Source organism: Schistocerca gregaria, chromosome 6 (genome assembly GCF_023897955.1).
Source record: "Schistocerca gregaria isolate iqSchGreg1 chromosome 6, iqSchGreg1.2, whole genome shotgun sequence".
Taxonomy (NCBI): domain Eukaryota; kingdom Metazoa; phylum Arthropoda; class Insecta; order Orthoptera; family Acrididae; genus Schistocerca; species Schistocerca gregaria.
The window spans coordinates 388,185,327-388,209,265 of NC_064925.1; the positions used below are offsets into that span (position 1 = coordinate 388,185,327).

At 40.2% G+C, this 23,939-nt stretch overlaps 1 protein-coding gene across 1 annotated transcript in view; it reads right to left on the reverse strand.

The window, feature by feature from the left end:
- Positions 1 to 23,939, reverse strand: part of LOC126278074 (UDP-GalNAc:beta-1,3-N-acetylgalactosaminyltransferase 2-like) — a 141,906-nt gene that overhangs the window by 40,626 nt on the left and 77,341 nt on the right. The window contains exon 3 of the mRNA XM_049977904.1: positions 15,528 to 15,654. Within this exon, the coding sequence (XP_049833861.1) occupies positions 15,528 to 15,654 (127 nt within the window). The remainder of the gene's footprint in view (positions 1 to 15,527; positions 15,655 to 23,939) is intronic.

Genomic DNA, 23,939 nt, shown 5'->3' on the forward strand with positions numbered 1-23,939 from the left:
GCTATTCCTGCCATTGTCACAATTTGTTCGCCGATTAACTTTGCTAACCCTGCCGGAATCAAAGTAATATCCTTTGTTAGAGTATCAGTTCTTACCAGTCAAAATTACAAAAATTTAACAGAAAACTAAAACAATGAAAATTTCCCGGAATTCTAAAAAATTCCCAGGTTTTTCCCGGTTTTCTCCCAGATGAAAAAATTTCCGGGATTTTCCCGAATATCCCGGGTCGTATACATCCTGTATTACCTAATGGTTCAATAAGGTGTCATGCTGTCATCATTCAGTGTGTTGTGTGTGGAGAAAATGATCTGATGCTTGACTGAAAATACTGTAATTTAAATTTACTATATCTTTTATACAAATAAAGTTACCGAGTTGATATTTTCAACATTTTTCATTTCAAGGATGCATTTTTATGTGAAATGTTGATCGTTAAGAGCGATCAAAGCGTTCAGATTTTAACATTTAGGTCTTTGTTACAAAACTAGTTAATTTCACTTTAACAGTAAATCCTAAACTATTATAGATACGATCAATATTCAAGTTTTATTGGGATCACCATTAAAATTTAAGAAAGATGGTAGATCAAAATTACTGTCGCTTCATTTTCTGAATTACTACAGAATTAAATATTTTTCATGAATGTTTCCCCTTATGGCTGATCTTAGGTCCACCATATTAAACACTGTTATGCCACACTGGGCACAAACAGCTCCTAAGGGGTTTCCCTTTGGCATTGGTTCTTGTCTGTCTCACTTGCACACTACAGCACTTAGGCCTGACCAGCCTGGACTCATTCAGCACAACACATGCCTGTGAATTTCCCCATATTGTGGGGAATCTGTGCTCTTTGTGGCACATGGTTCTGGATGACAGGATTCGTTTCACAGTTTCTGGAAGGTTGTCTCTTTCGTCCATATACTTAAACGAGAGCAAAATGCTCGTTAACTCACACACCTCCACTTCATAACATGTTGGCGTGCCATATATGTTATGAAGTAGCACCCAAATTTACAAAACACAAATTCATTAGTGTAATTATCTGTAGTGGTGTTGATGCAGCATGCTTTAAACTTAAAGAAACTTATATCTAATATAAATTATGAATTGTGGGATATTAATTAAATGCCAAATAAAACTATACATTCACCAAAATTGACTGTCTATTGAAATGCCACAGAAACATCATTGCCACTGCACTCACTTTCACACAACATTTTCGTCAAAATGACGTCTCCAGCAGCACTCCACAGAGTCAGAGCCAAGAACCCCACCAAAATTCTGTGTGGCTCTGCATTCCATCGTCATCATTTTATGGGAACAAATCTGTTGAAATTGGGTTTGGCTGTAGATACCAGAAAACAAACACTTTCCGAAACCACCCAGGATTTGCACTGAACACTTCCCGCACTGGAATTGATACAAATAGATCTAAACTATACCATAAACAATTGATGTACAGCATTTGTAAGACGATCATAATTTCTTCAATAATTCTGACATTATTCAAGTCCCACTAGAGACATGCATCTCATGACAGATTCTCAATCGACTTCATCGACAAATTAATATTTTCTTTTAAATTAAATAACTCCCTTCGACTCAAAACTAGCAACAAATATGAACAAATCTCACCCCTCATTTAATTCCATGCAGTGAAGTTGCGTACGCAAATTGCTACTCCATACAACAATAAATTATTCCTCCAAAATATTCTTAGATAAGTAGATAAACATAAATCTGTCTTCCTTGGTAAGCATTATTAATTTTCATTTTCCAAATTTCTCCAACCTCCACACAGCCAAATTTGTGTGACCATAACTTATAATTTGGAAATTACAACAAACATAAAACCATCCAAAAACTTAAGCCTAACACATACATACACATATATAAATCCCTTATATATCCCCCAAAAATCTAATTTATATGCATATTGTGCACACTAAACAACAAACAAGCTACAATAAATCCTGAAATAAAACATTGCAAATTACCCCTCCAAGTAATCTCATAATCTAAACACAGATACACTTATTTCTTAAACTACTTTCCCCTTCTCAATGTATAGCCTCAATTTTGTCACATTTTGTTTACCTGAAACAGGGTTTTGAGTCAGTAGGCAATAGGGTGCGGACATTCTGCTACTACAAATGGCCCATAGTACAGGTCAAACAACTTTTTTATTTCTCCATCCATTTCGCTGGACTTTTCTTTCGTACATACTAGGACTTTGTCTCCTACTTTGTATTTAATTGGTTTGTACCACCAATTATGCCGTTTCTTCCTTTCCGCTAGCAGCTTCTCCATACTGGATTTTACCGCCTGCTCCCTCTCAGAGGCTGACTCAACTTGGCACTGCGGGAACTCCACAGTTTCCGTTAATAGTAATTTCTGTTTGACTCCTGTCATCACCTCCAAGGGCGAATACCTTGTTCTGTTACGTTTCACACTATTTAGAATGTCCCCCAAATACACATGCATATTCCACCCACTTTCAGTGTCTATCACTCGCAGAAGTCTGACATAGTCATCCAACTTTTTGCATATACTGCTCATTGGGTGGTACATAGATATTTTAATGTTTTTCATACCCTGGTCGTTCATAAATTTGTTCCAAACGTTTGATGTAAACTGAGAATCTTTGTCAGATAACAGCCTTCCTGGTTTGATTATGTTTTTAAAGACATCTTTTTCTAATTTGGTTATAAGTGTCTTGCTGTTAGCTTTCTGTATCAAATAAAGTTTAATAAATATTGAAAAGAGGTCCACAACATCAAATATGTACTTCATACCACCATGTCATGTGGGCAGTGGGCCAAAATTGTCAACCACCAGTAACTCTCCTACCTTGGTCAATATTATACTTTGCATTACCCTTGCTGAGTTGTAGTGCAATGTTTTACTTGCTGACATTGATCACAGGCTGCAAAATACTTTACTCACTGACACCGATCGATCACAGGCAGCCAGCCATGCATGTATCCATCTAGCGAGGTTATTAATGTGGATGTATTGCTCTATAAGTTCCGTGCACTTCTGGGCCCCATAATGACCGTGACTTACATGGATGTAATATATCAGCTGTTCCACATATTTGTCTGGGAAGCATAGTCTTCTCATCTTTTCTGCGGAACAGCACACCCATGTGGATCTTGAAATAGCGGGTATTTTTTTCACAACCCTTGCTATCAAAGTTGATTTTGATCATCTTCAGTTCTGGGTCATCACTTTGCACTCTCTGCGTATCCCTGCAGAACACAAGAATTTCCTTTTCCCCCGGTACTCCTTTCATGTACAGCAGCTGAAATTAGTTCTCTCTCTTCCCCTTCATGGTCTTCCTCTGCAACAGGTAGCAGCACCAGAGCATCGACAATACAATTCTCCGTCCCTTTGTGTAGTGTATCTGGTAATTAAATTGCTGCACGAATATTGCCCAGCACATCAAACGGTCATTTAATATTCTATAGTCTTGCAGAAAGCTAAGGTCCTTATGGTCAGATAGCACTGTTACCTCTATACATTCCAAATACATATGGAACTTTTTGAATCCATACACAATTGCAAGCAGCTCCTTCTCTGATACACTGTATCTGCGTTTGTGTTTGTTGAGTATGCGGCTGGCGTAAGCAACACTATGGTATTCTAGCGTCCCATCGATTTGTTTTTCTTGGAAGATTTCAGCCTATCCCATAATCTGAACTGTCCGATGACAAGCATAATGGTACGGTCATGTCAGGATAATAGAGCATCTTGCTTGCACATAGTTTATCCTTTATGTATTGAAATTTCTTTTCACATACCTCGGCGCATTTCCAGGACGAGTTTTTCTTTAATAATTTACATAAATTTGGGTTCTTCATTCATTCCTCCATTGTTGTTGTTGTTGTTGTTGTTGTTGTTGTGGTCTTCAGTCCTGAGACTGGTTTGATGCAGCTCTCCATGCTAATCTATCCTGTGCAAGCTTCTTCATCTCCCAGTACCTACTGCAACCTACATCACTCTGAATTTGCTTAGTGTATTCATCTCTTTGTCTTCCTCTACGATTTTTTCCCTCCATGCTGCCCTCCAATACTAAATTGGTGATCCCTTGATGTCTCAGAACATGTCCTACCAACCAATCCCTTCTTCTGGTCAAGTTGTGCCACAAACTTCTCTTGTCCCCAATCCTATTCAATACTTCCTCATTAGTTATGTGGTCTACCCATCTAATCTTCAGCATTCTTCTGTAGCACCACATTTCGAAAGCTTCTATTATCTTCTTGTCCAAACTATTTATCGTCCATGTTTCACTTCCATACATGGCTACACTCCATACAAATACTTTCACAAACCACTTCCTTACACTTAAATCTATACTCAATGTTAACAAATATCTCTTCTTCAGAAACGCTTTCCTTGCCATTGCCAGTCTACATTTTATATCCTCTCTACTTCGACCATCGTCAGTTATTTTGCTCCCCAAATAGCAAAACTCCTTTACTACTTTAAGTGTCTCATTTCCTAATCTAATTCCCTCAGCATCACCAGACTTAATTCGACTACATTCCATTATCTTTGTTTTGCTTTGGTTGATGTTCACCTTATATCCTCCTTTCAAGACACTGTCCATTCCGTTCAACTGCTCTTCCAAGTCCTTTGCTGTCTCTGACAGAATTACAATGTCATCGGCGAACCTCAAAGTTTTTATTTCTTCTCCATTGATTTTAATACAACTGAGAATTTTTATTTTGTTTCCTTTACTGCTTGCTCAATATACAGATTGAATAACATCGAGGAGACGTTACAACCCTGTCTTACTCCCTTCCCAACCACTGCTTCCCTTTCATACCGCTCGACTCTCATAACTGCCATCTGGTTACTGTACAAATTGTAAATAGTCTTTTGCTCCCTGTATTTTACCCCTGTCACCTTTAGAATTTGAAAGAGAGTATTACAGACAACATTGTCAAAAGCTTTCTCTAAGTCTGCAAATGCTAGAAACGTAGGTTTGCCTTTCCTTAATCTTTCTTCTAAGATAAGTCGTAAGGTCAGTATTGAATCACGTGTTCCAACATTTCTATGGAATCCAAACTGATCTTCCCCGAGGTCGGCTTCTACTAGTTTTTCCATTCGTCTGTAAAGGATTCATGTTAGTATTTTGCAGCTGTGAGTTATTAAACTAATTGTTCGGTAATTTTCACATCTGTAAACACCTGCTTTCTTTGGGATTCGAATTATTATATCCTTCTTGAAGTCTGAGGGTATTTCGCCTGTTTCATACATCTTGCTCACCAGATGGTAGAGTTTTGTTAGGACTGGCTTTCCCAAGGCCGTCAGTAGTTCCAATGGAATGTTGTCTACTCCAGGGTCCTTTCGACTCAGGTCTTTCAGTGCTCTGTCAAACTGTTCACGCAGTATCGTATCTCCCATTTCATCTTCATCTACATCCTCTTCCATTTCCATAATATTGTCTCAAGTACATTGCCCTTGTATAGACCCTCTATATACTCCTTCCACCTTTCTGCTTTCCCTTCTTTGCTTAGAACTGGGTTTCCATCTGAGCTCTTGGTGTTCATACAAGTGGTTCTCTTATCTCCAAAGGTCTATTTAATTTTCCTGTAGGCAGTATATACCTTAACTCTAGTGAGATAAGCCTCTACATCCTTAATTTGTCCTCTTGCCATTCCTGCTTAGCCACTTTGCACTTCTTTTCAATCTTATTTTTAACATGTTTGTATTCCTTTTTGACTGCTTCATTTACTGCATTTTTATATTTTCTCCTTTCATCAATTAAATTCAATATTTCTTCTGTTACCCAAGGATTTATACAATCCCTCGTCTTTTTACCTACTTGATCCTCTGCTGCATCACTACATCCCTCAAAGCTACCCATTCTTCTTCTTCTGTATTTCTTTCCCCCATTCATGTCAATTGTTCCCTTATGCTCTCTCTGAAACTCTGTACAACCTCTGGTTCTTTCAATTTATCCAGGTCCCATCTCCTTAAATTCCCACCTTTTTGCAGTTTCTTCAGTTTTAATCTACAGGTCATAACCAATAGATTGTGGTCCACATCTGCCCCTGGAAATGTCTTACAATTTAAAACATGGTTCCTAAATCTCTGTCTTACCATTATATAATCAATCTGATACCTTTTAGTATCTCCAGAGTTCTTCCATGTATACAACCTTCTTTCATGATTCTTAAACCAAGTGTTAGCTATGATTAACTTGTGCTCTGTGCGAAATTTTACCAGGTGGCTTCCTCTTTCATTTCTTAGCCCCAATCCATATTCACCTACTACGTTTCCTTCTCTCCCTTTTCCTACACTCGAATTCCAGTCACACATGACTATTAAATTTTCGTCTCCCTTCACTATCTGAATAATTTCTTTTATCTCCTCATACATTTCTTCAATCTCTTTGTCATCTGCAGAGCTAGGTGGCATATAAACTTGTACTACTGTAGTAGGCATGGGCTTCGTGTCTATCTTGGCCACAATAATGCGTTCACTATGCTGTTTGTAGTAGCTTACTCGCACTCCTATTTTTTTTTTTTTTGTTCATTATTAGACCTACTCCTGCATTACCCCTATTTGATTTTGTATTTATAACCCTGTATTCACCTGACCAAAAGTCTTGTTCCCCCTGCCACCAAACTTCACTAATTCCCACTATATGTAACTTTAACCTATCCATTTCCCTTTTTAAATTTTCGAACCTACCTGCCCGATTAAGGGATCTGACATTCCACGCTCCGATCTGTAGTACGCCAGTTTTCTTTCTCCTGATAACGACATCCTCTTGAGTAGTCCCCGCCCGGAGATCTGAATGGGGGACTATTTTACCTCCGGAATACTTTACCCATCATCATTTAATCATACAGTAAGGCTGCATGCCCTCGGGAAAAATTACGGCCATAGTTTCGCCTTGCTTTCAGCTGTTCGCAGTACCAGCACAGCAAGGCCATTTTGGTTATTGTTACAAGGCCAGATCAGTCAATCATCCAGACTGTTGCCCTTGCAACTACTGAAAAGGCTGCTGCCCCTCTTCAGGAACCACACGTTTTTCTGGCCTCTCAACAGATACCCCTGCGTTGTGGATGTACCTATGGTACGGCTATCTGTATTCTTCCATTCACCAAGAATTTTTGATAAAACCCACATAATCTGAGGTACGATTTTAATTGCTTTCTGTTGGTTGGCCTTTTACAATCTGTGATTGATTTTAGTTACTCCGTACTTAGTAACATTCCCTCAGATGTAAGAGTGTGTCCTAGAAACTGAATTTCACTTCTGGCAATCTTTAACGTCACCCCACCTCATCTTAAGGCCACAAGCACTTCCTCCAGTAATTTACAGTGTTCGTAGCAGGACTCCGTTGCTATTAAAATGTTGTCCATATAGATCACCAACTTATTCATCAAGCTTACCACTAAGACATGGCTTAGCACTCTCACAAATACTGCCTCTGAAATTGTGAGGCCGAATGGTACAACCTTAAACTGGTAGCTTTGTCCTTCGGATAAGAAAGCTGTGTAAAGTCAGAGTGTGTGGGATTTGCCAAAATTCTGAGATAAAGTCAATACTACATATCAATTTCATGCTGCTGACACTGTTACAGCGGTTCCTCCATATTACCAAGCTGGTCGAATTCTCTCATTACCTTATTTATCTTACATGCATCTAACACGATTCTAACCAATTTGTCTTTTTTCTTTACAGTTACAATGGGATTACAATAATCGCTCCTACACTGCTCTACAATATCCCATTATAGTATCTGCGTTAACCTGGCCTTGACGGCTTCCCGATCAGCAATAGGAATTATATAAGGCTTGCAGTTAATCGGCTTGCGCGGCTTCACTTTAATGGAGTATTCAAAGTCTGTTACTTTACCAGGACGATCAGAAAATATGTCCTCATAACAGCACAACAATTCACATAACTCTTTTTTCTCTACCTCCAATATACCGTTGACTGCTTCTACCGTTTCCTTTATGTTGCCACACATACTGTTCGCTTCATTCCAACCATGCGTAATTATCGTGTGCGCAATCTGGTTGTCCCCAGTCAAAAGATTCTTAAATTTTACTTTTCTTTTTATGCCCTCAATTTCAAAATCCAAGCAACTTCCCACGCACTGACCAAAGGTTTATATTTACATAAGAAATCTGTTCCCAGCACCACATCTTTTACAAGTTCATTGACTACAAAGCATCCTATACCAAAACGATTCTCCTCGCACTTGAATTCCAAGAGCACTTCTTGCCTTATTGGCTTACTTAAACCGCCAACTGCCATTTTAATTTTTACACTGTTTACAGGTAGTAATACTAATTTCTTACTCTTTAACCTATGTATAAAACCTTCCGACACGCGAACAGTTTGTATACTTTCTCGTCATTCACTTTAATTTCAATGAGAGGCTGAACATCAATCATTTCTTTTTGCTCTAAACACTGTTTCCTCAATAAATCATTCTCTATGTCTCGTCCCTTCTCTTCAATCTCTAGAGTACACACATCCTGTTCGATCCACCCCTCAATTTTGTACTCGTCCCAAAATAATTGATTAAATGCTTCTTTCGCTCCAATTTTATTTTTTCTCCCTTCTAGACATCTCGCTATCTTAAACTTCTCTTGAGTCCAGAAATGAGGCAATAAAGATCGTAATGTTCTACCATACCATCGCCAATCAGCTACAATAAAATCACATTCCTCCTTACGATACCATTCTGTCTAAATATCACTTTCTATATTAGAATCAAACTCACAATATTCTTCCTTAAAATTATGGACATTAGTAGCTACGACATCATTATAATGAAATAAAGCATTACTTTTTACTTCCAAGTCATCACAAACACCTTCACAAACATCACTTTCAACAGCCGCTGATACATCATACAACTCGCTACCTCATTTACCCCCGTCGACAAATCATCAATACAAGAACAGTTCATAGTTTCACCATCCTCTGCCATTACATAACATAAATCGTAGCTAAAGCATCATGCAATTTCAGAATCAACAGTACCATTAAATTCCAGTTTGTTTTGATTTACACCCAAGCATAATACCTTTTCCTCTGCTACACATTCCTACACCACATTAAGTGCAGATTGCACATCAAATTCAGATCCACATTTATTCTCAGACACACATTCAAGATACACAGATCCATCCAGAATTTCAGCTTCACCTCCATTAGTAGAGAGATACGCACAGATTTCTTCCTCTGAAGTATCAATACCAGCAGCTTCAACTTTCGTAACTGCAGCACATAAACACCTTTACTACCTTCCTCCAAAAATAATTCGCCAAATCTGTCGATACACAAATTCATCAACAGCTGATGACACCAATGCTATGTTGCCCTTATTAGCCTCCTTAACAACTTTCGGCTTGACAACATCACCTGAAATATCATCAACTTCATCACTATAATCATTACCGCTGATTAGTACCTCTTTAGAATTTTCTATACCATCTAACTCCATCAAATTCAGCTCCCCTTCAGCCCCCTTTTGGCGCATAGAATCTTTCATTTTATTAACATTCACACACTCTTTTGTCTCACATTCATAAAACAAATCATTTAGCCCTAAATAGTTGTAATCGCCTTTGTCGTTATCCTTCATTATCTTAGGATTATACCTTTTATGTACAATTTGATTTGAAAGTTTACCTATTTGATTCTCATCCCTTAGTAATTTCATTTCAAAATTCTGTCACCTTGCTGCTGATTTATTGACATCTATAACATTTCCGTTTACTTGCGTCCCATCCATCGCCAGTTTATTTTGCCATCCCCAGACCTGAAATGCGGCAAAACTTAGTTTTCTGATCTTCCATTACACAGGTTCATTTTACCAGGATCCGGTCCCTCAAATCTAATGTTCTTGGTGTTGGTCCCTGTCACGAAAGTATCCTTTCCTATTACCCGTTTGAAATTTTTCATTTGAAGTGTTTCTGTTTCCGTTCCCCTTATCAAAACTGCTGTTTGCATTCCGTTGATAACTTCCCAGATGTCTTTCATAGTAGTTATGATTTCCACTCTGAAAACTATTTGTCTGCTTACTTTGCGATTGCAATTTAAAAGAGTGGTCTAATTTCTCTACAAAGCCCAAAAATTCGTCTATTGAGTTGCTAGGACTGCACTAGATCCCACTGCAAATTTTCCAGTAACTGCCTTTTCAATGTCATAATTTCAGTAAACACTTTGCAGAATTCATATCCAATTCTAAAACTTTCCAGAGTTCATATTCAGCAACTAACACTTTCCAAAATCCACTCCTGTTCCAACACTTTTCAAGATTCTTATCCCTCAATTAACACTTTCCAAATTCCTATCCCGGACGAGCCCCCAATTGCAAGCTAACATCCCAAAGATGTTCGGGCTCACAAGTGGTTCCTTTTCGTCAAAATGTCTAGGCTCAAACTCGTCTAGGGTTTTAACCGCATGTGTCGCTTTACATGCCCTAAATTAGACACTTGTGACCCTTTGGTTAAATTGTCTGCCTGGTAGCAAGTTTGCAAAATTGTATGAAACAAAGCGAAATTTTCTAAGTCGTTTCACTCCCTAGCTATCTAAAGACCAACCGTTCACTTTCGCGTCTCCACCAGCACTGTCCCTTTGCCCATCTCCAGCCGTGTTTCCTGCATGCTGAACCTTGTCACTAGGCTGAATAGTGCAGTTCCCTTAACTGAAGCCATCCATCTCATTGGCTACAGCTTATTCTACATTATTTTACATTTTAAAATATTTAAAAAACCAAAGCTTGACTGCTTTCACGATCTATATAAAGTAACAATAATATCCATTACATAATAAACGTTAAAGTCTTTTACATAAAACCAATACAATTTCCTTCTTAACTCTGAATGTCATGGCCAGTAGCCTTGCAACAGTGTGTTTTCTGATAAATAAATAAATAACAAAAGTAACTGTTATGCACTAAACTCTACAATAAATATTCTATTACCTAAGGGTTCAATTAGGTGTCATGCTGTCATCGTTCAATGTGTTTCATAGAGGAAATGATGATGTGATGCTTAACTGAAAATACTGATAATTTTGAATTTCTTCTAGACAAATAAAGTTAAAGAGCTGATATTTACAACATTTGTCATTTTAATGATGCACTTGCAGATGAAACATTAATCGTTAAGATCGACGAAAGTGTTCAGATTTTAGCATTACAAAACTTGTTAATTTCACTTTAACAGTAAATCCTGAACTACACTCCTGGAAATTGAAATAAGAACACCGTGAATTCATTGTCCCAGGAAGGGGAAACTTTATTGAGACATTCCTGGGGTCAGATACATCACATGATCACACTGACAGAACCACAGGCACATAGACACAGGCAACAGAGCATGCACAATGTCGGCACTAGTAGAGTGTATATCCACCTTTCGCAGCAATGCAGGCTATTCTCCCATGGAGACAATCGTAGAGAAGCTGGATGTAGTCCTGTGGAACGGCTTGCCATGCCATTTCCACCTGGCGCCTCAGTTGGACCAGCGTTCGTGCTGGACGTGCAGACCGCGTGAGACGACGCTTCATCCAGTCCCAAACATGCTCAATGGGGGACAGATCCAGAGATCTTGCTGGCCAGGGTAGTTGACTTTCACCTTCTAGAGCGCATTGGGTGGCACGGGATACATGCGGACGTGCATTGTCCTGTTAGAACAGCAAGTTCCCTTGCTGGTCTAGGAATGGTAGAACGATGGGTTCAATGATGGTTTGGATGTACCGTGCACTATTCAATGTCCCCTCGACGATCACCAGAGGTGTACGGCCAGTGTAGGAGATCGCTCCCCACACCATGATGCCGGGTGTTGGCCCTGTGTGCCTCGGTCGTATGCAGTCCTGATTGTGGCGCTCACCTGCACGGTGCCAAACACGCATACGACCATCATTAGCACCAAGGCAGAAGCGACTCTCATCGCTGAAGACGACACGTCTCCATTCGTCCCTCCATTCACGCCTGTCGTGACACCACTGGAGGCGGGCTGCACGATGTTGGGGCGTGAGCGGAAGACGGCCTAACGGTGTGCGGGACCGTAGCCCAGCTTCATGGAGACGGTTGCGAATGGTCCTCGCCGATACCCCAGAAGCAACAGTGTCCCTAATTTGCTGGGAAGTGGTGGTGCGGTCCCCTACGGCACTGCGTAGGATCCTACGTTCTTGGCGTGCATCCGTGCATCGCTGCGGTCCAGTCCCAGGTCGACGGGCACGTGCACCTTCCGCCGACCACTGGCGATAACATCGATGTACTGTGGACACCTCACGCCCCACGTGTTGAGCAATTCGGCGGTACGTCCACCCAGCCTCCCGCATGCCCACTATACGCCCTCGCTCAAAGTCCATCAACTGCACATATGGTTCACGTCCACGCTGTCGCGGCATGCTACCAGTGTTAAAGACTGCGATGGAGCTCCGTATGCCACGGCAAACTGGCTGACACTGACGGCGGCGGTGCACAAATGCTGCACAGCTAGCGCCATTCGATGACCAACACCGCGGTTCCTGGTGTGTCCGCTGTGCCGTGCGTGTGATCATTGCTTGTACAGCCCTCTCGCAGTGTCCGGAGCAATTATGGTGGGTCTGACACACCGGTGTGAATGTGTTCTTTTTTCCATTTCCAGGAGTGTATTATAGATATGATCAATATTCAAGTTTTATTGGGATCTCCCCGAAAATTTAAGAAAAATGGTATATCAAAATTACCGTGGCTTCATTCCCTGAATTACTACAGAATTAAGTAGTTTTCATGAATGTTTCCCTTTATGGTCGATCTTAGGTCCACCATATTAAACACTGCTACGCGACACTGGGCACTGGGTTTCCCTTTGGCATAGGTTTTCGTCTGACTCACTCGCACACTACAGCGCTTAAGCTTCACGAGCCTGGCCTCATTCAGTACAATAGACACCTGTGAATTTCCCCATCTCGTGGCGAATCTGTGCTCTTTGTGACACACAGTCCTGGACAACAGAATTCATTTCACAATTCCTGGAAGGCTGTCTCTTTTGGCCATATACTTAAATGAGAGAAAAATGCTCGTTAACTCACACTACACACACTCTATGTGCAGTAGAGAAACATCACCATGACTGCTGCAGGCACTGATCTAGGCTTTAGCCCAGAAGATATGTTGGTACTGCAGAATGTAAGATATCATTTTTAATGGTGGAACAAACAAAAACTCCACAACAAGCTTAATTCTAAGAATATTGTGGTCCAACTTCGAGAATATTTATTATATAGTAAACTTAACTACACAAGTAAGTGTTTCACCAATGTGAGGAAATCCAGATTGCTACTCATTGTAAAGATGATACACATCAACCTGGGGGGAAGAGGGATGGGGAAGCGAAATGGATAACTGCGTACAAGTGGGGAGGAAGGAAGATGGCTGTCTGGCAGAGCATGCAGGGACTATATTGCCAACAGGTGCAGCATTGGGAGGCTGCGGAACAGGGATGGTGGGTGCATTGGCAGAGGATGACTCACAGAGAGGTGGGAGATGAGAGCAGGGAGTAGGTGATAGAACAGAGGAGTTATTGTAGGCTGAGGCCGGAATAAATTTTGCAGCGGAGAATGTGTTGTAAGGACAGCTCCCATCTGCACCTGGGAGTATCCACATGGCTGGGGTAGTGTAGCAGCTATGGAAATCAAGCATGTTATGTTCAGCTGCATGTTGTGCTACAGGGTGGTCTCCGTTCATCCCAATGGACAGCTAGTTTGTAGTCATACCAGTATAAAAAGCTGTGCAATGATTGTAGCAGAGTTGCTGTATGACATGGCTACTTTCATTAGTGGCCTGGACTCTGATGGGGTAGGATAAGACCATGACAGGACAGGAATGGTAAGTTCTGGGTGGGCGAATTGGACACATATTGCACCTGGATCTTCCATAGAGATATGATCTCTCTGGCAAGGGTTTGGGACTGAGAGTGGCATAAGGATGGTCTAGGTTGTTATGAAGGTTGTATAGGCAACAGAACCCCACAAGAAACAACTACAAAGGAGTGCCCCCTCATCACCTAAGCCTTGATTGCAAAAGGTGAACCACATCCTTTGTCAGAGCTTTGATTATCTATCATCATGCCCTGAAATGAGGGACATCCTACTGAAAATCCTTCCCACCCTTTCTAAAGTGGTGTTCTGTTGCCCACCTAACCGCCACAATATCCTAGTCCATCTCTACTCCACTCCCAATCCCAACCCCTTGCCACAGGGATCACATCCCTATAAAAGATAAGACATGTCCAATTCACCCACCCAGCACCTCCTGTTCTTGTGCTGTCACAGGCTTAGCCTTTCCCATTAGATTCCAGGCCACCTGTGACAGCAGCCAAGTCACCTACCAGGTCTGCTGCAATCACTGCATAGCTTTTTATATTGGTATTACTATCAAAGAACTGTCCACCAGAATGAACAGCCACCACCAAACTGTGGTCAAGAGTAAAGCAGGCACCCTGTAGCACAACATGCCTGATTTCAGTGGCTGCTTCTCTGTCCAAGTCATCTGGATCCTCTCCTCCTCTATCAGCTTTTCTGAACTGTGCAGGTGGGAGTTATGCTTACAACACATTCTTCACTCTCAAAATTATCCCAGCCACAACCTACATTAACCTACTGTGCCGATACCCTCGACCCAAGTTTCCACCCTGTCTGTCCTAACACCACATCCCTATCCTCATCTCCCACCCTTTTGTGAACAACCATTGCCAACACACCCACCTCTCTTTCCTCTTCCCTGCTCATCTCCTTTTTCACTTCCTGTCCACCACCCTCCCCACCTCCCTGCCCCACATCCTCCCAATGCTGCACCTGTTTGCAGTCTAGACCCTGTATGCTTCCCCACATTGTTCTCTTCTCTTCCCCCACCTGTACCCTACTGTCACTTCCCCTTCCTCACCCTCTCCAGATTGCTGCTTGCTTTATACGTGATAGCTGCATTCTGGTCCGAGCTGACAGAGATGGCAGGTGAGTATCAATCTATCTTTTCTTTATGCTGTTGATATTCTAACCTGAAGTTTCCATTGTTCAAATATGTGCTTCACAAGAATGAATCCAATTAAATTTGCACTGATAAACTGCATCAAAGTGATGATTAGTGTAATGACACAAATAATTCTGGAACTTCATCCTCCATTTTCGTTAGTGTTAGTAGCTCTTGAGAAGGTTGGTTTAGTTTGCAGACCATCAGTATTCCAGAAAGTTAAAGGGGCTGTACCAAACTGAACCTCTGTTTCTCAATGCAAAATACTTCCCCAAAATACAAATCTACTTCTAAAGTCAACCAATATGCTGGTAACATACAATCCTTATGGTAATCACCATCACATTCCTGGCATTTTTGCTACCATTATTTGCCAGGAACAAGAACAGATGGGCAGTTCTGGGAGGTAAAGGAACAAATAAATGGTGGAGGAATGGGGTGCAAAGGCAGATGAGATTGTGACGTTTAGAGACAAGACTTTATAACCATATTCTGTAGTACTTAACTCCTAGTTACACTGTCTTACCTATAAAAAACAGATGGACAAGATATCTGCATCCCTAAGAGAATAACTGCATGCTGAACACGAAATAAGAACGTTTCAGTAGCTGAGTCACATACATTTTTGGCACCACTTGACAAGACACAACAATCTGTCAACAAACAGCAAAGAAAAAAAACAATAACTTACAATTACAATACTTATCTTGACAAAACATAAAAGATATGAACACTGAGAAAACTGACAGATGAAAGCATGGTATATTTTTACATCTAGTATTATGGTTGTGCATTTCACAAATGCATAACCATAAATATCATTAAGAAGTAAATATATCAACATTTCAGTTTCTGAATTCCTTAGTTCCTGACGAGCTTTCTGCAAGATGTTCATTAATTTATTTTCCATACCATTTTTGCTGCATACTTCATGTACAATAAATACTTTTTTCACCTTAACTGCATTGCCCCGTATGCCAGTACGAAGTGAAAGTATGCTAACAGTCTTGTTTGCAAGTCATCATCACTAGAGAGATTTCTGACTGCATAGTGGACAGGACTGAGCTTTCCAGTTTACTCCTCCACACAATGGTTATGGTGGTCTCGTGGGCAGAGTGCTACACTTCGGCAATGGAGGCCCTGGGTTCAATCCAGGGTAGGAGTGGGGAATATTCCTCATTCCAGTCCATTCAAGATGGACCCAGTCTTCTCAGCTTGCTATCAAACTCAGTACTGGTGGTCTCTCCCAGAGATAAAAGGCAGCCACAGCTACAGCTCATGACCCTGTGCAGCAGCAAACAAAAGGTGCGCCCTACTTGCAGTTAGGCCAGAAGCCCATTCACAGTTTGAGTGTTAAAGACTTCACCTTTTCTTTTTACCCACAAAGTGGTTCCCTATCACTTTATTATCCAGATGGATGCCTAGGAACTTAACACATGGAGTTTCATCTAGTATTTGCTCAGTGATGTAAGTAATTTTTATTTGTCTAGAATGGCATAGTATGAGTTTTCTGGCAGAATGATTGAAGAGCAAGGAAGAGGGATGAAGGAAAAGGACTGGTGAGATTTAGGAAAAGCAGAGAGACTGTAAAAGTTGCCTACAAACCCCGATCAGGGGAGACTTACCTGTCAGCATGGAAGGAAAGCCGTTTTTCTTTCCTTCCATCCTGTCTGGTCTCACCTGACCGCGGTTTTGGGTGACTTTTCCAAACTCTGCCCATTTCCTAAACCTCACTGGTCCTTTCCCCTCATCTCTCTTCCTTCCCCTTCAACCCTTCCACCAGAAGAAGGGGCCACTGGCTCCGAAAGCATGTACATTTCTTTAACCTTTATACATATTTTCTCCTGCTGCTGGTTTGTGAGTAAATTTTTTTTTTATCTATCCAGTTATGTTGTGTTTCAAAAACTATTTTATCTGATACAGGATGAGTTTTTACAAGACTAAGAATTAAATTGTTGGCTGTGAACATCTGAGAATCTGTTTCATTATTTTTCTGGCTGTTTGTCAGAACAAAATTTAACAACAGGAAATGTTCCAGTTTCTGAAGGGCCCTCGAATGTTTTTTGGCAAATCAACATGAGCGGGAAAAGTACCATACCTTATACAAATACTGTATTTAATATATCTCCCCCTATGAAATTGGTTTTGTTCCTTTGGTACAATTTGTTAATGCAACCATTCGTTTTCTTTTGCTTTGAGATGATTCCATCTCTGCAAGAGAGAGAGAGAGAGAGAGAGAGAGAGAGAGAGAGAGAGAGAGAGAGTGTGTGTGTGTGTGTGTGTGTGTGTATGAGAGAGAGAGAGAGAGAGAGAGAGAGAGAGAGAGAGAGAGAGAGAGAGAGAGAGAGAGAGAGAGAGAGAGAGGGGGGGGGGGGGGATATATGCCTGTAATTGCATACTGTTTTAATTTCCTAAGTAAAATGTTATGGGTTACTGCAATCCTTGATAACACCACAGAAAAGACCTAAGGGTTCTCTTCCTTCTGAAAATGTGTTTGTGCAGTCATATATTGCTTCCATTGTAGGAAGTCTTTTATATAAAATAATACGAACAATTGTTTAAAGAATTGTGTCAGAAATATGGCTCAATATCCTGTTGTAAACTACCTTCCCAAAAAAGTTCTGAGAGCATTTGCAACAAAATTCCAGATTCTGAACAAGTGCTAAAAAGAGTACTTCACATAGGCCTAATACTAGTTACAAACCCGACTGATGCTAGTGAACTTTAGGGGTAAATTCAAGTGTATGCTGAAAGGATAGTCTAAAAGGAAATATGGATGGTGTAATCATCACACTAAATAAGAAATTCAAAGCTACCAAGATATAATTGAATTTGTATGCGAGACTGCCTAGGCAGTTCTCAATAACAGGGTGGAATCAACTTACAGTTGGGTTCATCTACTGACCGCCAGACTCAAACCCCAGTTTACTACTGGCACAGTAAACATGAAAGAAGCATGCTGGTGTTGTCCTCAATGCAATTTACTTCTCTGTATGTTGCAGACTTTCCCATAAAAAAGCCAATTATGTGTGAAATTGCTCAAGAGCTCACTGACTTACTTGACTTTAACTCCTCTGGCCCCTATGGGGGGCATAGGGCATCCAGGAGAACTTGCCATATGTCTCTGTCTTTGGCCATTTGGCTTGGTTCTGCCCAGGTCTTGCCAGCTCTTTATGCTTCCCTTCCACTGTCCTCTTCCATGTGCCCCTATGTCTCCCTATCTTCCTTTTTGCCCTGGGGATTCCATTCTAATGCTTTTTTCTTTATGGCTCCATCTGGTTTTCTCAATGTGTGCCCCAACCACCTCCACTTTCTCTCTCATATCTTGTCTTCTACAAGTATACACTTTGTTATTCGCCAGAGCTCCTCATTACATATTTTTTTCTGACCACCAGAAATTCATGATGCACTGGAAACATCTATTTATGAAGCTTTGTAACTAGGATGTTATCTTTTTATCTATTTTCCAGTTTTCACCGGCATACGGGACAGCCTTCACATTTGTATTAAAAATACAGATTTTTGTTTTGTACCTGATAATTCTAATTTTCCATACTGGATACAATTGTATGAAGGCAGTATTTGCCTTTTTAAAGTTGTTTTTCACGTCATCTCCAACGCCATCATCTTCTTCACCATGCTACCCAGCTATAGGAATGAGTTGACAGTCTCCACCCGCTGCTCCCCTATTAACAGTGGAACCTCCATGTTCCCTGAATTTACTCTCATTTCCTTTGTTTTACCTATATTTATCTCGAGGCCAGCAGTCTCTGCTTCTACTTTCAGCAAGTTTAATTTAGCTTGCACATCAGTCAGCCTTTCAGTTAGTAAAACTATATCATCTGCAAAATCCAGATCCTCCAGACGTTCATGGATCCCCCATTGGATTCCGCATCTCCTGCCTGCTGTGACTCTTCTCATAACTGAGACTAGAACAAGTAGAAAAAGTGTTGGTGATAAAATGCAATCCTGCCGGACTCCAGTTGTTGCTTTTATGGGCTCTGTCATATTTCCCTCGTGGAGTATGCAACATTTGTAGCCATCACATAGATCTTTTATAATGTTTAAGGTCTTCTGTGGTATACCATATTTCTGCAACACCTACCAAAGCACTTTATTTTTCATGGAATCTAAAGCCTTTAGAAAATCAATGACTGCCAAGTACATGGTTGCTTGGAATTCTTTGCTTTGCTCTAAAATGATCCTAAGAGTGTTACTAAGATCAACACAACTGTGTTGTGCCCTAAATCCAGTCTGTTCTTTACGCAGTCGATTTTCAAGAGAGTCTTTAATTCTGTAAAAATAATTCTGGTGAGGGCCTTACTGGGCACTGACAACAATGTAATACCATGCCAGTTGTTATAGTCTAACAAATTTCCCTTTTTTGGGGGCTTTACCACCAAACCATTTTTCCACTCCTTTGGAAATTTCTCTTCAAGCCAAATATGCTTCAGCAAGGGACAGAGCATTTTAACAATACTTTTTGATATCGGCTTTTAGAAGCTCTGGTGCTATGTTGTCTAGGCCTGGAGCCTTTGCATTCTTTCAGGTTTTCAACGCAATCCTAATTTCGTCCATTGTGGGGCACTGCAGATTTATATGCTCATCTTCTTTGACTTCCCCTGGAACATCTCTTACCTGTTCCTCTTGGTTGTCTTCACCATTTAACAGTTTCTTAAAGTGCTCCTCCCATTTCTGTAGCTGTGCCTGTTGAATTGTAAGGATCACCCAATCCTTGTTCTTAACTGGTCCTTCACGTCTGAAGTTTTTCATTGACAACCATTTGTTTATATTGTAGCGCTGTTTCATATTTTCTTGGCTTGTTGCCTCTTCTGCTAACTTTGTTTGCTCATCTATCCATTTCATTTTATCCCAACATAGCCCTATTTTCACTTTTTCATTGGCCTCGGTGTATTCTTTATGCGCTTCGCTCTTCTGCAGTCTTGTCTTACAAAGATTTAACTTAAATTCTAGTTCTTTCCTGTGACTGACTTCATTCCTTTGATGCGCATTAAATACTAAGATTTTTATTTGTAATCTGTTAGAAAAACAAAATAGAGATGATAGGTAAGCCTTCAAACTTGGTCATTTTTAGAATGTATTGCTCTTTAACATATATCAAACACAGATGTGTGGTAATATTTTAAATAATGGCTGATCCACAAAAGTGTTGACGTAAATAATGCCCAGATAGAAGAATATGTATAGTAGAAACAGGCTAATCACTAATGGTAGTGGCATATTTATTGAAAGAAATAACTTGATGATATCTGCTGTGATTAGAATAGAATCCACATGTGAAATAATCAGAGTAAAGGTAAGCATAAAAAGTGGGTCAACCATGGTAATCAGATGCTTTTTGTAGACTGCCTGCCTCTGTACCAGTAGTGGCAGAGCATTCAGAGAATACCCAGAGAATACTGCGAGAAAGTTTCCTGATAATGTCACTGTAATAGAGGGGAGACTTCAGTTTGCCAGCTATAGAATGGGAGTCATGCAATTAATATAGATGCCAAAGATCAGGATTAATGTGAGATTGTTTTCAATGTCTTATCTGAAAACTACTTTGACCAGATAGTTAAAGAATCAACTATTGAAGGTAATGTCTTAGAACTCCTAGTAATTAACAGACTTGAGTTTTTTGAAGCAGTTAATGCATCAGTGACCATGAAGCTGTTGTAGCATCAGTGACTCCAGATTTTATAAGGAATGTTAAGAAAGGTATGAAACTAATTTTGCTTCAAAAAAGTGATAGGAAACAAATTGGAAAATATCTACATAGTCAGCATTAAATATGCAGGTCTGAAGACAAAGATGCAGATGAAAAATGGATGAGATTTAAAAGCATTGTACAATATGTGCTAAGCAAGAGTGTGAGGGGTGGTAAAGACCTGCTGTAGTGCAAATATATCTGTTAGAAAGTTACAACAAAAATACTGGGAGCTTGATTACAGATTTGGAAGCAGAGTCTAGCCAACAACAAAAGCTTAATGGAACCAAAATGAGCATAAACTGAGCAATGTGAAAAGTGTTCAATGAATTCAAAAATAAAATTTTGACCACTCATCGACTAATATGCCTAAGAATTCATGGTCTTATATGAAGTCTGTAGGTGAATTTAAATTCACCTATTCAGTCTTTCAATGGCATCAAATCGGAAGATTGGCTAAAATACTGAATTCAGGATTCTGAAATGGTTTCCCCCTTTTAATCACTGCACAAAAGTATTGAGATAAATGGTCATGAAACAAAAAATCAACTATAACAGGTTAATACTGGGAAGGCATGTGGACCAGATGAGATACCAGTGACATTCTACAGAGATTATGCACAACAACTTGCTGCCCTTCTAGCAGCACTTTATCGTAGGTCAATTGAATAATGAAGGGTAACGACTACAACAAAGAGCTAGAATATTATAGTACCTGATTATACGATCAGTGGTGAATATGTTGAGCATATCACATTGTATAAGTATTTAGAGGTAATAGTAAGAAGCAACATGAAATGGGGCAATCAAATAAAACCAGTACCAGGGAAGGTGAACAGAAGACTTAGATTTGTTGGAAGGGTCCTGGGAAAATTTGGTGCACCTGTAAAGGAAATCGTGTACAAGATGATAGTAAACCAAATCTCGGTTATTGTTTCAGTGTTGAGTCCTTATCAAGTAGGCTTGACAATAGAGACTGAACAAATTCAGACACTCATAGCTAGGACTGTTACACATCAGGTATAGCCCATTTGAAAGTGTAACAGAACTGCTTGAAGATCTGAAATGGGAATCCTTGAAAGAATATCAACAGAGTTCTCATGAAACCCTGTTGGCTAAATTCAGAGAACCTGTATACGAAGGTGACTGTGTGACCTTTATGCTGCTACCAATGCAGAGGGATCATGAGGAAAAGAAGAGAGAGATCAGGGTGTGTACAGAGGCATTTAAACAGCATTTTCCCCTCATTCAGTATGTGAACTGAACAGGAAAGAAATCCGATAATACTGGTACAATATACGTTCTGCCATGCACTGTACTTGGCTTGTGAATTTTTATGTAGATGGGTAAAAAGCAGTTGGAAAAAAGCACAAGTAATTATCATTTTGAAGAAGGGTCACGTAACTAATGCTCATAATTATAGGCTATATTCCTGAGATTAGTCTATTGTAGAGTTATGGAACATGTTTATTCTCATGCATTGTGATGTTTCTGGAGAAGGGTAAAACAGACTTGGATTCTTAAGTATAAACATCGCAAAATACAGCTCTTTCTGTTCGTCCATTATATACTGAGTGCCACAGACGCTTAGATCGATGGCATGTTCCTTGACTTCCACATCATCATTTGATGAGAAAAATATGAGGTTACTGAGTACTGGACTGGATTTTTGACTGGATTCAGGACTTTCTAGGAAACAGAAGTCAATATATTATTCTAAACAGGACAAAATTAACAGATGTAAAAGTGATTTCTGCAGGACCTCAAGGTAGTGCCATAGGGCTGTTACTATTTATTTCTTTTTCTTTTACTGAATGTTAAACACATCTAGAACAAGTTGCACCTGTACTGAGGATCTGGAAATTTTATTTAACTCTGTATCTGGATGCCCTTCCTGTTATCACAGCCGTCAGTCACCTAAGCCACCTGTCTGTGAATTATGTAAACTTTGTTCTGCATGCCATCATATTTTAACTGTTTGCATATTGTATTTGATGAGATGGAAATGAGGGACCAGCCCACACATGTTAGCCATGTACTTAGCCATATCTGTAATTTTTCTTTAGGAATGGTCAGTTTCCTGAACAATTAAAGTACTCAATAATAAAGCCACTTTATAAAAAGGGACAACAAATAATGTACACAATTTTACACCTATTTCTATGCCATCAGTGTTTGCTACAGTTATTTAAAAGGTGGTATACATAAGGCTAACTGATCATTTCGTTTCACATAATTTGCTATCAAATGTAGAGTTTGGTTTTAGAGATCATTTAACAACTGAAAACGACACATTCTCTTTGCTCTATAAGGTTGCAGGTTAGCTTGTAGATCACATGACTGATGTTTGTGACAGGACTGGAGGAGGTGGTGTATGTCTATTGCAGGGATATGAGCAAATGAGGCAATGGGGTTGGAAGCAGTGGTTGTGTAGGGATGGACAAGGATATTGTGTAGGTTCAGTGAGCAGCAGAATACCACTGGGGGGGGGGGGGGGGGGGGGTAAGAAGGATAATGGGTATGACATTTCTCTTTCCAGGGTACAATGAGAGGTAGTCGAAATCCTGGTGGAGAATGTAATACAGTTGCTCCAGTCATGGGTGATACTAAGTCACAACGGAGATGCTTCTCTGTGGCCAGACAGTGGGGCTTTGGGAGATTTTGGGTAACTTGAAGGATAAGACTACACCTAAATTATGTCTGGAAGTCGGCCGTTCTGATCCGGTCCAGTGAAGGGCAATAAAGGCTCCCCAGTGTCGTCCGACATGAATACTTACACTGGGTCCAAGCTGATCTGGCAATGGTGTGCAGCTGTTGCACGTGGGACAGGAAGTGATTACACTGATCTTCAACCCAGTGTGCTGTCGTCGTTCCTGCACTGCACTCAGTTACACACAATTGGTCAGCAGTTGCAGTTGTTGAGAAGCTATCATGAGTGATTCAGAAGATGATGTTTTGTGTTGACTGCTGCTAGACAAGAACATTTGCCTTAAAATATGTAGGAAAAGGACTTGGGTGCATTGTTTTAATGAAGACTGATCTGCAGGGGAGTTTTTTGCAACTTGCCAGTCACTGAGAAATTTTCCAGATAAGTTCAGACTACTACCGCATATCTATACAAACGTTTGACTATATACTTGAAGGCATAAGAGACGATATAACTGGCCATTCCAACTTCAGGGAATGTATCACTTCAGAAGATAACTTACTACCGCAATCAGGTAAGTC